The 15,368-nt window shown below is 38.5% G+C and overlaps 1 protein-coding gene across 1 annotated transcript; it reads left to right on the top strand.

The window, feature by feature from the left end:
• The first annotated feature begins 5,271 nt into the window (after nucleotides 1–5,271).
• Nucleotides 5,272–6,333, top strand: LOC120737000 (olfactory receptor 10G4-like). Its single transcript, XM_040037432.1, has 2 exons — nucleotides 5,272–5,573; nucleotides 5,871–6,333. Exons 1-2 carry the CDS (start codon nucleotides 5,272–5,274, stop codon nucleotides 6,121–6,123), a joined length of 555 nt encoding a protein of 184 aa, XP_039893366.1. The 3' UTR covers nucleotides 6,124–6,333.
• The last annotated feature ends 9,035 nt before the right edge of the window (nucleotides 6,334–15,368 follow it).

Here is a 15,368-nt window from a genome sequence, read left to right on the forward strand (position 1 = left end):
GGACTTTAAAATGAATCCTAGATTTAATTGGAAACCAGTGAAGGGAGGCCAGAACTGGAGTAATGTGCTCAAATTTTCTTCTACCAGTTAAAAACTGTGATGCAGCATTCTATACTAGTTGCAGGCGTGTCAGAGTGCCTAGTCCAACCCCTAGTCAAAGGGAGCTGCAATAACCCAAGCGTGAGGTTATAAAAGATAACAGTCTCCAAATCACGCCTTCAAAGAAAAGGTTTGAAATTCAACAGACGCCTGAGATGATAGAATGATGATTTCACCACCCCATTCACGTGGCCATCAAAGTAAGTGCAGAGTCGATTTTTACCCCAAGATTGGTAATCGAGCTCTTCAGGTGAGGGGTCAGAGCAGCAAGGTCAACATCAGGGGTATCAGAGGAACGATACGGGCAGAACAGAATTGCTGTGTTGTGGTGTGGTGTGCTGCTAGCAGCTGGGAGCTGCAGCCAATGTAAATAAATGGCTCATAATTACAATCTGTGGTCCCGCCGTGCTTTATTCACACCACATCGAGTTGCCAGAGATTCACAGCATTTACAGAAAATGCTATTTTGCAATATATATTGTTATCGGGATAAGAAATGTCTTATATCGGGATATGAGATTTTGGTCATATCGCACAGAAATATCATAAACAAAAACGTAACAAAACATTAAAAATACGACTGGGGGACATGACTTCTATAGAATTCTTCACTGAAAAGATATATCAGAATTTTTAGATAAGGTTGCAAAATTAGTCTTAAAGACTATGGATTTTGTCAAATAAATTCACTGTCCAACTCAGTATGAATCACATTTTTCAGTTACTTTGGATACTGACTCCTCTAAACCAGTGTTCCCATACATGGTGGACTGGAGACTGTCATGTTTTTTATACAAGCATAGCAACATAATTCAACTATTATGATGTCTGCTATTTATATAATTATAGTTCAAACTGTATGTCAGACAGTTTGTACAGCTCAGCTGTGTCACATCTTCAAACCAGAGCCCCTGGAGCTCCCATCTCTCCTGAGTGGATGTTGATATGGACCTGATACCAACAGCGTTTGTAGTTGCACATGTTTTCATTTCACTGTGTTTTTCACTGAGCAACTTTTCAGCTGCCCTGCTTTTAGCACACACACACTTCCCACCTCAGCTCCCAGCACATCTTTTATCAAGGAGCCATGACTAGACTTTTCAGTTATTTATTTGTGAAAAATGTTTGGAATCATGTATGATTTTCGTTCCACTTCTCATGTGTACACAACTTTGTATTAAGATAAGATAAGATAAGATAAGATAAGATAAGATGACCTTTATTAGTCCCACAGGTGGGAAATTTGTTTCGTTACAGCAAAAGTGCAAAGTTATGTAGCAGAAATTAGAAAACACTGGAATGCAATAAAATAAAATACTATATACAATAGAATAAAATAGAAGACAAATGCTATATACACCGTGCTGCCCTGTATATAGGGCGGCATGGTGGTTAGCACTGCTGCCGCACAGCAAGAAGGTCCTGAGTTCAATTCCACCATCAGGCCGGGGTCTTTCTGTGTGGAGTTTGCATGTTCTCCCCGTGTTTGCGTGGGTTCTCTCTGGGTACTCCGGCTTCCTCCCGCCGTCCAAGGACATGCAGCTTGTGGGGATAGGTTAATTGGATAATCCAAATTGCCACTAGGTGTGAATGGTTGTCTGTCCCTGTGTGTTGGCCCTGCGACAGACTGGCGACCTGTCCAGGGTGTACCCTGCCTCTCGCCCTATGACAGCTGGGATAGGCTCCAGCGCCCCCCCGTGACCCTGAAAAGGAAAAGCGGAAGTGAATGGATGGATACAACTGAATAAGAAAATACAAAAGTATAACTTTGTCAGAAAAAGAATTGCACATATAGCAGTCTTATTGCACATGTGTGGGTTTGATCAGCTGCAAAAGTCTTTGTTGTTGAGTCTGACAGCAGTGGGGAGGAAAGACCTGCAAAATCTCTCCGTCCCACATCGTGGGTGCCACAGCCTGCCACTGAAGGAGCTGCTCAGTGCTGTCAGAGTCTCCTGCATGGGGTGGGAGATGTTGTCCAACAGGGATGACAGCTTAGCCGCCATTCTCCGTAGTAAATAAGCACAAAAACAATTGAACCTATTCCATACCGTCACTGTCATTATATTATGCTGCTATTCATACTGTCATTATATTAATGCTGCTATCCTGTATATATTGTACATACTATTGTTTGAGTACTTACGATTGTTTTTTTTGTACTTTTTATATTTTACATTTATATTTATTATTGAAACTTGCACCAAGGGAGTGGCACTCCAATTTCGTTGTACTCTGTACAATGACAATAAAGGCTATTCTATTCTATTCTCCTGTCACTCACCACCTCCACTGGGTCCAGAGGGCATCCTAGAACAGAGCTGGCCCTTCGGATCCTGCTTTTCAGTCTCTTCCTGTCCCCAGCAGAGATGTGGCCACCCCATCAGACCACACCATAAAAGATGGCTGAGGCCACCACAGAGTCATAGAAGGTCTTCAGGAGTGGGCCCTCTACTCCAAACGATCTGAGTCTCCGCAGCAGGTACATCCTGCTCTGCTCTTTCCTGTAGAGGGCTTCTGAATTATGAGTCCAGTCCAGTTTATTGTTCAGATGAACACCAAGGTACCTGTAGTTGTCCACAGCCTCGATGTCCATACCTTGGATGTTCAGTGGTTGCAGTGGAGGATGTTTGTGCCTGCGGAAGTCTACCACCAGCTCCTTGGTTTTACTAGTGTTGATCTGAAGGTAGTTCAGCTGGCACCAGTCCACAAAGTCTTGGGTCAGTTCTCTGTACTCCTTGTCATCCCCATCAGTGATGAGGCCGACTATTGCAGAGTCATCAGAGAACTTCTGCAGGAAGCACTGGGTGGAGTTGTGGGAGAAGTCTGCAGTGTAGATGGTGAAGAGGAACGGAACCAGAACTGTTCCCTGTGGGCCCCCGCGCTGCAGACGACCCTGTCCGACACACAGCCCTGAGTTCTCACATACTGTGGTCGGTCAGTGAGGTAGTCCAGAATCCATGTTGTTAGGTGATGGTCCACTCCTGAGTTCTCCAGCTTGTCCTTCAGGACTGTGGGAAGAATGGTGTTGAAGGCACTGGAGAAATCAAAGAACATCATTCTCACAGTGCTCCCAGCGGTCTCCAGGTGAGAGAGGGAACGATGTAAGAGGTGGATGACGGCATCATCCGCTCCAATGCCAGGTTGGTAGGCAAACTGAAGTGAGTCCAGTGATGAGCTCACCAGTCGCCGAAGCTGAGCTAGGACCAGCCGCTCCAGGGTCTTCATCAGGTGGGATGTCAGAGTCACTGGCCACTAGCAGTTGAGGTCCTTGGGGCGTGAAGTCTTTGGCACTGGTACAACACAGGAGGTTTTCCAGAGTATTTTGGAAAACCAGTATTGGTCTTTCACGTGGAATTCCAATAAAATTGATTCATGTTTGTGGCTGTAATGTGACAAAATGTGGGAAAGTTCAAGGGGGCCGAATACTTTTGCAAACCACTGTATATGTGACACATTGTGGTTAATTTGGTGAATAGGTTTATATTTGTCCAACCAACTATATAACATTCTTTTACATTTTCTTTCTTTTTGTATTTCTGGGCACTGATTTTCCCTCATTCATACCAAGGCATTATGTGTTACATGTGAATCATTTCTTAACTGTTTATTCTATATTTGTCATTGGGCTGTCCTAAAAATGCCCTGAAAAGTCTTCAGTTCTATATCACCACTGTAAGATTCGGGAGAGGCACCATTTAATGGATTTTTAAAAAATACTTTCCAGTGTGTTTGGTGTTTAACATTTATTTTGAAATGTTACCTCCTCTCCTGTTTATTTTAGTTATTTTCACCCGGAAGAATCTATAAAATCTACAAGAATATCTTCAACTAACAACTGTATTGTACCTTTTTGTCACTCTGCTTTGAGGCAGTCAGCATTCTCTGTGAAATCTTCAATTCAACTGAATACCATCCCTGATACCATTAAGTATTCCAGCTTTTATACCACCTTTAAAACAGATTAAAATATGATATTTAAAAGTAGAATAGGAGGGAGAGCCTTCAGCTTTCAAACCCCTCTTCTGTGGAACCACCCCCTCGGGGATTCCCATGATGAGTGTTTTTTCTTAACTCATCTTTTTCACTGACCATGTGTTTATATACCACTACACATTTAATCATGAGTTGTTATTAATATCTAGCTCTCTGCAACAGTGTGTCTTTTGTTTTGTCTTCCTCTAATCTGAGATTGTATGTTTCACTGAAACTTTTCAAAGTATTTCTGACATGTTAAAACAACTGCTGGGGACCCAGAGTTAAACAGCTCCAACTACTTGAGAATCTGGGCATAGACACAGTTGTCACAAGTGAATGGGCCAAGTTTGAGAACCTTGTCAGTCTATTTGAACCCTTTACCATTTATGCAGACAGCCTTCAGAATGACAGCCAGCCAGTCTCACAAGTAGTGCTGTCTGTTCAACCTTGAGACACATAAACTGATTAATCGGTTTAGCAATCTGTTAGCTGAAGTGCTGCTTTTTGAGAGTAAGAGAGTACGATTTGCTGATATTCTTAATCCTGATTTTACATAATTTGATGTTGCACAATCTAGAGCCTGGCTGTTGGACTCAAATGTTTCACTGATTCTTCAATAATCAGATAAAATGTTGCTGATAAGAGCAGGACAGCCCTTGGTACAGACTCCCAGTCCATCCTCATCCCTCCATTGGAGGGGATGACATCAAATATCTGAAATCTCTGGTGATATGTAAATACAAAAATTGCCAAGCCCTATGTCCAGTGTGAGTGGATGAATGAGCTGCCAACTGAAAACTTGTGGGCCTTTAAATACCAAAGTCTACACTTTGCCTGGTTAACCCACAGCTGTTTGGGTGTGCCACAGTTATTTCTTCATAACAATTTTATATGGCTGGTAAAGACTTATATTAATATATTTAGATATTTAACCTCTTTCTTTCCTTGAAAAAGTTCGTTATTTTTTTGTAACTCCAAAGCTTACATATTACATGTTTTTTTTTTCTTTTTCTTTTTTCTGAAACATATTTTACCACATTTTTCCTTTGAGACAAGTTGTTTCTGTCTTTTCTGCCTTAACAACCGCAATTTAAGATTTTGTTGAATATGTCATTACCAAATGCTTCGATCAAAGTAACACACTTTATTATAGGTGGATTTGACACAGTTAAAAGACCTATTGCTGTTGGTGTGGTTATGCTGATAACCTATCTACTTGCTGTTATTGCCAATGTGCTAAATATTCTCTTCATCATTTTTGACAAGAGATTGCATAAACCAATGTATATTCTGATTTGCAACCTTGCTGTTGTTGATATACTGTACTGCTGCAGTACCACTCCCACAATGATTGGGGTTCTACTTGCTGGTGTTAATACTATATCCTATGTTGAGTGTTTCATTCAAATGTCTGTTTTCCACTTAGTAGGAGTGATGGAGTTGTTTGCTTTAGCAATTATGGCATTTGATAGATTAATTGCTTTTTCTTTTCCTTTTCAGTACCACAGTTATTTAACAAATACACGTACTCTTGTTGTTACATACATTCTGTGGGTTGTTGCCTCTGGTTTTGTTGCTGTTATGCCTGTAACTGCAGCTACGCTTCCTTACTGTACCTCAAGGATGAAGTACGCTTTCTGTGACTATGCTGCTGTAATACGCACCACTTGTGTTGATCCTAATTACTATTTCAATTTAGTTTCAGTCATGATGTTTTTTCTTTTATTTTTCACTTTTTCTTTCATTGGCCTTTCATATTTTGTGATTGCATTCTTAATGAAATTTTCATCAAATAGAGATAAAAAGAAAATGGCAAGCACCTGTGTGAGTCACTTGATTGTAGTAACATGTTATTATTCTCCTTTATTTGTTCTCATTGTCTTCACCAGAGTGGGTGTGGTATTAACACTTGAGGAACGTCAGGGTTTATTGATTGGGACCATCCTTAGTCCATCTCTTGTAAATCCTGTTGTGTACTGTTTCAGGACAAAGGAAATTAAAAATAAGATCTTTAAGATATTCACAAAAAAGGCTGACATACTCAACTAGATTCTTATGAACTGTGACTGTACAAATAAAAGATGCATAATTTTTTAGTCCAAATACTGTGCTGAAATGATGACATTACTATTTTGACTGTCTCTAAGAATGTCTCCCCCTCATTAAACAACCAATTATGCAAAGAAAGGTTAAAAAATAAATTTTTGTGCTGTGTTTGGAAGTCTTAAACTTTCTATGCACCTTTTTGGCTGAAGAATTGTAAACTCTTATTATTTTTGTAACTATCATAACAATATTTACTATTAGCTGTTAATAACAAGTGGTAGAGATGTTAAAAGTAGCAAAAAACAAAAAAAACAAAAAAACAAAGCCACACACACAAACAATAAAAACACTACAATGCACATAAAACTGCATTAATTGCAAATTGTATAGAAATCAAAGTATAAGTAAATATCTAGCAGAAAAATGTTTTTCATTAGTGTTACATGGATTAATTTTACTGCTGCAAATGTTTAAACTTGAGCTCATTCTAAATGTGTCATATTCTGTTGAATCTACAGTAATACATTATGTTATGTAAAAATCATATGTTTGTAGTTTGGCTGTTAATGAGCTCTAATGCAAAGGCCTACATCTAGGCCTAGGGCTTTAATATACACTAAAAAAAGTATATTAAATATCTTCATAAAATAAAATAAAAATCAGAGCTGAATAATAATTGGCAATTGACAAAGCATCAATAACGAACTTTTTAATTCATTTTCTTTTATGATTTCTTACCTCTATTTATATATATAACTATTTTCCTAGTATGCAATCTGATATTTGATAAAATATTAACTTCATCAGTTTTTTTTTACAAAATGAACAGCACTGTAATTTATATTTAAACTTTTCTTTTAAATCAAGAAAATATATTAAATAATGTACAAATGGCTTAAAACATATTATGTTTCATGTAAAATTGACGTTAATAATATTTTTGCACCAGGGATGGTTAAACTTGTTGGACTTTGATTTTTTGTGATTAATATACTCAGTCTTATGTGAAAAGTATTTTGTTTCATCGTCAAACACTTACATGATTATATTTCAGCATTTTTGAAAAATAAATTGGCAGTCTGTGTCCAGTTTCATTTCAGTCTTTCTTGATACCTCATCATCATAATTCCTACACAACAAGTTAACATCAATGTATATGTATAACAGTAACAACATAAAGCATATATGGGTCGCCAATGCTCAGTAAACAATTCTCTCTGAATCTGCAGAGCATACAGGGAGTGCAGAATTATTAGGCAAATTAGTATTTTGTCCACATCATCCTCTTCATGCATGTTGTCTTACTCCAAGCTGTATAGGCTCGAAAGCCTACTACCAATTAAAGGTAGAAAAGCCAAATGGCTGCTCTCGGGGGACTCTAATTAAGCATATTAGGTGATGTGCATCTCTGTAATGAGAAGGGGTGTGGTCTAATGACATCAACACCCTATATTAGGTGTGCATAATTATTAGGCAACGTCCTTTCCTTTGGCAAAATGGGTCAAAAGAAGGACTTGACAGGCTCAGAAAAGTCAAAAATAGTGAGATATCTTGCAGAGGGATGCAACAGTCTCAAAATTGCAAAGCTTCTGAAGCGTGATCATCGAACAATCAAGCGTTTCATTCAAAATAGTCAACAGGGTCGCAAGAAGCGTGTGGAAAAACCAAGGCGCAAAATAACTGCCCATGAACTGAGAAAAGTCAAGCGTGCAGCTGCCAAGATGCCACTTGCCACCAGTTTGGCCATATTTCAGAGCTGCAACATCACTGGAGTGCCCAAGAGCACAAGGTGTGCAATACTCAGAGACATGGCCAAGGTAAGAAAGGCTGAAAGACGACCACCACTGAACAAGACACACAAGCTGAAACGTCAAGACTGGGCCAAGAAATATCTCAAGACTGGTTTTTCTAAGGTTTTATGGACTGATGAAATGAGAGTGAGTCTTGATGGGCCAGATGGATGGGCCCGTGGCTGGATTGGTAAAGGGCAGAGAGCTCCAGTCCGACTCGGACGCCAGCAAGGTGGAGGTGGAGTACTGGTTTGGGCTGGTATCATCATAATAATCATAATCATACATAAAATTAGCATGGTATACAACACAAACTCTTAAAAAAAAACAGTTATTCCCAGTGACAAAACTGGGTATCATATCATAACTGGAAAAAGTTATATTGCTGTATAACTAATACAGTATAATATTTTACTCAAATATATAACATAGTTGAAGTGGAAAGTAGCATGACAGTGCAAAAACTTAAAACTTGTGTCCCTCTATTCTGAATTTGACCATTCATTTTCATTTTAATCACTTTGGCTGTGTTGGTATTTACGGTTTCCTCGGCCTGTCTTAAAAATGTATTGCTTTTTACTTTTTTGCATTTGAGTCATTTCTTAAATGCTTGCACTTTGGGGTTATTTTCTTGCTTTCCATTTGGATTATTGTTCTTCTATTATGAAGGATACCAAAACAGTGCATATAACAAAAATATTGGATTGATGTGTGCCTGTATATATGGATGTCAGACAGTGTGGTGCAATTTGTCTTTTCTTATACAGATATAGTTTTATCCTCGTTGGATCTTGTAGTGGGCATCAGGGATGAGAACAGTCCCTCCATCATAAAACCTCCAAAGATTAAAAAGTCATATTTAATTCCCTGCGTGTAAAGAAGGCAAACCAATGGATTATCAGCACTTTGGCGGTCAAAACATCACCATAAGAGCAGAGGATGGCAAAGAAGTAAGTCAGATGCACCAGAGAAACTGGGCCTTTGTAAAAGCCACTGAAATACACAATGCAGAACTTTCAGAAGCACACTGAAGAATCTTCATCAAAAACTGCATTCCTGTACAATTTGCGTTCCTTTGCATGCTTATTCGGGTAGATGGATCAAAAAGAAAATAATACTTAATAAACTAACATTAAAATGGTCTCTACATTTTTTCATGGGGGCAAAGAATTCTCTAACTTTTAGAAGTTATCTCAACTTACAGTGCAAAATGCTGAAGAATAAGTCGCCAAATGTTGAGTCACCAAACCCTTTGAGGCTCATTACTGGAGCTAAGTACTGAGGGTAAATCACTCTAGAGGGCTGAGTATGACACTTGTTTCCTATCAACACTTTGTAAACAAAGAAGTCATTAAGCTAATGAGCAAACGCAAGATGAAAACAGTAACAAATTCTAGGCAACCATAATACAGTGAAAGTTGTGTCTTGTTTTGTAACAAAGTTCAGTTGGACAAGCAATGAGAGATAGTCAACTCCTTATATTTGTATATTATATATTATTATTGCATTGAGTTTGGTTTTAAAGCCTGATAATATTAGACCAATATATTGCAACTTTTATTTCATCTTATTTTGTTTTATTTTATTTATTTTTAACAGGTGTTCCCAGTGCTTCAAAGCAACAGGAAAAAGAGTTAAGAGTTAAAAGTGTGTTCAACTGTTTTTCAATTCTATTGCAAATGAAATATGGGATTATTATTCAAAGTCAAAGTGAACTTTATGGTCATCTCATTTTTTTTTCTTTTTTTCTTTTTTTTTTGCCTGTCCCATTTGGTTCTTTAGCCGTCAGAATTGTTGTCTGAAGACCTAGAAGGATACCCAATGGATTTACTTTGCCAAATGGATCATCATGGCCTTTTGTTGTTATTATTTATTTTATTTTATTTTCAGTTGTTACAGACGGGACAGACATGAAAGATGAAGGAAAAGAAAAACAGAAGGGAAGAGGGACAGTGAGAAAGGGCACTTAAAAAGAGAAAGAAGAAAAAAAATCTCCTGGATCACCTGTTGAGAGAAAAAGAAGAGAAAACAAGCAAAAAAAACAGAGCAACAAACTAAACACAACACCATCACGTTAATCTAGCTAAGTGTAAACAGCAGTAAATACTAAATATTGAATGTTGTTGTGTAGCAAGTAGGACCGACAGCGCACAATGTGCTTGGAAATAGCAGCCAATAGAGGTGTAGTTTATGTCTATGAACAGTGAACATCCGTGTGCACACCTGTGCGGATCAGCACGCTTGTATTCAAAAGGTTTCCCCATGTAACGGTCTGCTAGAGGATGTAGAGAGCCATAGCCCTGTCCCCCAGCGCATGAAGCAGGCATGGAGGAGATCCAGGCCCCAGACATCCAGAGGCCCCAGAGTGCGAGAGCCCAAGGAGGACCACCGGCATCCATGCCACCCTCCTGGGAAGAGCTGAGGAGAGCCCCAGATGAGGGGTCACCCAGTAGCCATGGAGCAGAAGCCAGAGGGGGCTGCAGTGGCGTACCCGCCGGCTCTGCCGGCAGCCAGCTGTGCCAGAGTGAACCGAGCCGCAGGCCCAGAGGCCGGAGGGCCCCCTTTGCCCCGGAAAAGGCCTGACCGAGCAACAGGCACCAGGCCCCGCCAAGTATTCACCGGGAGTGAGCTGGTACATACCTGAGCGCCCAGCCCCGGACACCAAGAACCACCAACGCACCGACCCCTGAGGGCATCAGTTACCGGCAGGGGGTGTGGTGAGGGGAGATAGGCCTTTGGAGGGCCTGGGAGTTCCCAGAGAGAGGTGGCGTGTAAGACCCGACCAGACATATAGACATAGACAAACAGGCACACACAGACACAAACATGCATTCCCACCCTCATGCACACATATACAAATACTCAGCACTCACCCAACATAGGGATAGTCATACATGGACACTGTACACACAATCACACTCCCCAAACAAACTCTATACCCTGGGTCCAGGTACCCTCGCCGCTGGAGGGGGAAACGGCACCTAGACCCAGGAGATGGGTGACTTTATGGTCATCTCTGCTATAACCAGTGCAACATACAGAGAGACCAAACGACGAGGCTCCGGTTACATCAGTGCAAAAAAACCTAATAAATAGATAGAGGGAGAATAGGAGAAAAAAATAGGAGAAGAAAATAAATATACGCTTAAGTTACAATAAGATTTTACAATTTACAGATTGGAGTGATCTAAAGTGACCATTGTAGCAGCTTGTAAACCTGGAGTAAAAAAAATGTCCATACAGCAACATAAATTGTCCATAGAGCAGCATGTCTTATAGAGGCAGTGGTGAGTAAAGTGCAAAAGAGTCAATAAACAGTTTGGGTGGGTGTGTGTGGTGGTGGGAGAGGGAGGGCTGGTCGTGAATTCAGGAGTCTGAATATTCCACAGACATGTGCCAATAATCTTGGCAGCTGCTTTAACAATCCATTGTAGTTTGCTAAGATAACCAACATTGTAGCTGCCAAACCACACAGAGATGCAGCTGGTCAGAACTATCTGTATGGTGCCCTTGTAGAACGTGGTGAGGATGGGAGGAGGGTCGTTGGCCCGCTTCAGGCATCTCAGGAAGTGGAGGCGCTGCTGGGCCTTTTTGGAGGTGGTGTTGGTGTTCCAGGTGAGGTCGTCTGAGATGTGAACTCCCAGGAACTTGATGCTGTTAACAGTCTCTATCATGGAACCCCGGATGCTGAGTGGTGTGTGGGTGGAGCGAGTCTTCCTGCAGTAAACGATCATATATTAAATATATAAAATCAGATATTAGATTTTATTCTTATTTATTCTTATTTTATTCTTATTTTATTTTATTATTCGATTTTTTTTATGGATTATCGAATCCTATGTTTCATTCAGTGCCCCAATGTTTTCGGGATAAAGATAGTATCTTTATAAACAACCATAAGAAGGGAATAATCAAGCCCATTCTAGATTGTTTATTTGTTAAAGTACTTCCACTGGCTTCCAGTTGGGTACAGATATCAGTTTAAAATTCTCACTTTTACTTTTATGGCCTTACAAGGAAAGGCCCCCACTTACATAATTTCCTTAGGGATTAATCAAGTATGCTGATTCTGATTATATCAATGAGCTTCTTCACCCTTATTCTCCAAACTGGATCCTTAGCTCTACCCATAGTGCTCTTCAGCTATTCCATAGACCTGTTTGCACCAAAACTGTGGAACTTACCTCCCCCTCTACGCACCACTGACTCTGTGGCTTCTTTTTAAAAAAAACTGCTGAAAACTCATCTACTTAGAGAGTCATTTTTCTAATGCTCTCGTGTAATATGTTGTTTTTGTCTGATGTGTTTTTAAATTCCCTGTAAAGCACTTTGTAATAGATTCATGTCTTAAAAGTGATATATTTATAAATTTTACTTACCTATTTACTAGTCTTTACAGTCCATCTACAGATGCTCATCATATAGGTATTGCTGACTGACACTATGTATTCTACTGCATTTTACAAAAATACAAACCATAATCTCCTATTCTTTACACGTTTTTTGCTGGGGGTTTTACTGTTTTAATTACTTCTTTCTTACAGTTTTCCTTTTTCTTCAAAATCTTAGACTGCCAAACAAAAATTTACTATTAATATTGTAAAGTAAGCACTAACTGCAGGGCGGCAAATATGGGGAGCAGATGAGTAAAATATTATTTATAAAGTGTAATTTGTTATGTATAACCAAACTTCAAAAAACAATCAGGCCTTTCCTCTAGCCCTGCTGAAAGAGTGGTGTTTTTATATATTCAGCTTTAGTTACCTTATAACAGAACTTACACATTCATGTCTTGTTTGTTTGCTTCTTGCTCCAGTAAAATAAAAATAAAAGAATAGTGGAGACAATAAAAATTTGCTTCATCATGGAAAATAACTGTGTAGCACGTTTTGATATCTTAGGTATGCATTATCAAATATTACCACAAGGTGGAGACAAAGTATTCATGACACAGTATTCAGATGTTGTACATTAGACTTTTCTGTAGGTTGTCAGATTTTGAATAAATGTTAAAATATGTCTTTGACTTGCTTTGCAATTCAAATGAAAATGTTTCTGATTTTGTCTGTGAGCTTTTAAAGTTTCCTGCAATGCTTTAAAGAACAAATTTTAACTAAATATAAGAGGTTTTTTTGAGTTTCCTGAATAATCTCAAAATCAGTAAATGCTTCAGTTTTTGTTGTTGTTTGTTTTGTTTTGTTTTACTTTTTGACTATTTCTTTTACCCTTTTGAGTAAGATAAATCACATACTCATTATGTTTTTATCAACAAAGCTGGGATCCACTATTCTTTTTTTTTTCCTTTGGTATTTTTTCTATTATCTTGTAAAATACCTATGATGTAGTGCTAAAATGTACAATTCACTGACTCAAAGATATAAGACATAAGATATATATTTGTCACATTTACATGTGAGAACTATATTGTCAGAAGTTTACATACAGTCATAATAAGCTTGAATATCATGGTAATTTTGGCCTTTTCATTTCATTCTGCTCATTTTATTCTGCATTGGTTAAGAGGTCAGAAGTTACAAACACTTTTGTTTGTTTTTAGAAATATAGCATATGACAGACTTTCATTAGGGAAACTTTATACAACTTTTTAAAACAGCCAAAATAATTAAAGATCAAATGGATGAAAATTCTTTAAAGTTTTACACAATGTATCAAGTATTTCTAATTATATTTATATTTGCATTATGAGGTTAGTTTCTAGGTATTCACTAGGATTATTGTTCTTCTGTTATAAGGAACAACTCTCTGCTCCTAACACAGTAAAAACAAGGGACTAACAAGAAAGCAAGGAATGTAATGGGTTTAGATGGCATCAAGTCCTGGCTTTGCAAATCCCACGCACATCAGCTGTGCAGGATAGCTCAGTACATTTTTAGTATATGCCTGAAGCTAAATAAAGTGCCACAGCTTTGGCACAGCTTTGTGTGGTATCAGTTCTGAAAACAACCTCAACAGCCACAGGTTGGTGGCTAATATCAGTGAAATCACACCTTATGAAGACCCTGGAGAGTCAGGTCCTTACGCATCTTCAGCCCCAGTTGGGCCCATTGTGAGACCCACTCCAGTTCACCTATTAGCCCAACACTGAGGTACATGATGCACCCAGAATGGCTAACCAAAGGCTGGATAGTCCTGCTCCCCAAGGATCCTCAGAAGGGACTGGTCCCATTCAGCTACCGGGCAATAACCTGCCTCAGTACCGCATGGGAGCTCCTGTTACACATCATATCAGCTAAGATGAACAGACATATGGCTCAAAAAATTAGCAGGGCCCAGAATGGAATTGGCGAAACATCAGAGGAGAAAACACTAGCTCCTGGTAGATAAAGCAATCACGCAAGCCTGCAAAACCAGAATGACCAATTTGTGCCCCTGCATAGCCTTAAAAAAAAAAAGCCTATGACACTTCCTCACACATGGATCTTGGAATTCCTAGAACTGTAAAAAATCAACAGACTAGACACTCACTACAACTACTGAACTCTACACACTGTCACTTTAAACCTCACTGCACAGTTTTTCAGAAACTTTAAATACCAAACAATTGAATTAAATTCTCCTAATATTTAATACTTTAGTAGTTTTATTACTTTTATATTTTATTATTATTATTATTATTATTATTATTATTATTATTATTATTATTATTATCATTATTATTGTTATTTTCTTTCTTTAATATACCTGTACACTTTCTATAGGTTCATGTAAACCTGAGGAACACGAGCCTAAGAATTTCACTACTGGTAAATGTTGCCACACTGTTTAAATGTATATGACAATAAAACTTGAACATGGAACATCTCCTCAAAAGCAGAGTTGAAGACAGAAAAAGCAGATTAATAATGAAAATGAATAATAAACTAAAATTAAAAAGCTGTTTAACATGGAGGCAAACTATTCTTTTAGAAGTTTAATCCATCTCTTAGCCACAGTTTCAAATGCTGAAAAACAAGTATCGTGTCACCAAACCCTTTGAGGTTCATTACTGGAGTTATGTACTGAGGATAATTCACTCAAGAGGGCTGAGTATGGCACATCTTTCCTATGAGTGCTTTGTAAACAAAGAGGTCATTAACCTAATGAGCAAACTTAAGATGGAACACAGTGAAAGTTGTTTCTTGTTTTGTAATAAAGTTCAGTTTGACAAAAGATGATCAACACTTAACTCTACATATTTGTATACTTCTATATTTTTTCAATCTGATAAAATACCAACATTATTTGTGAAAATAAAAATGTATCGTGACATATACACTTTATGCATATCTATACAAATACCAGTTCAAATGTTAAAATGTGGCTCAGAACCACCTCAAGAGGTAGATCAGTTTATCTATAATGGTTCAAGAGTCTTTAAAGACATAGAGTTAAGTGCTGTATGAAAGCGTGTTTGTCAGTGGGTGAATATGAGCACTCAGGTAGAGTAGAAGAGTGCTA

Source organism: Simochromis diagramma, unplaced genomic scaffold, assembly GCF_900408965.1.
Source record: "Simochromis diagramma unplaced genomic scaffold, fSimDia1.1 OVJJ01000463.1, whole genome shotgun sequence".
In the NCBI taxonomy this organism is placed as follows: domain Eukaryota; kingdom Metazoa; phylum Chordata; class Actinopteri; order Cichliformes; family Cichlidae; genus Simochromis; species Simochromis diagramma.

Coding starts and splice junctions, on each gene's coding strand:
- LOC120737000 (XM_040037432.1), top strand. CDS start 5,272: ATGCTGATAACCTATCTACTTGCTGTTATTGCCAATGTGCTAAATATT. Junction 5,574..5,870: donor GCTTTTTCTTTTCCTTTTCA/GTACCACAGTTA, acceptor TTCATCAAATAG/AGATAAAAAGAAAATGGCAA.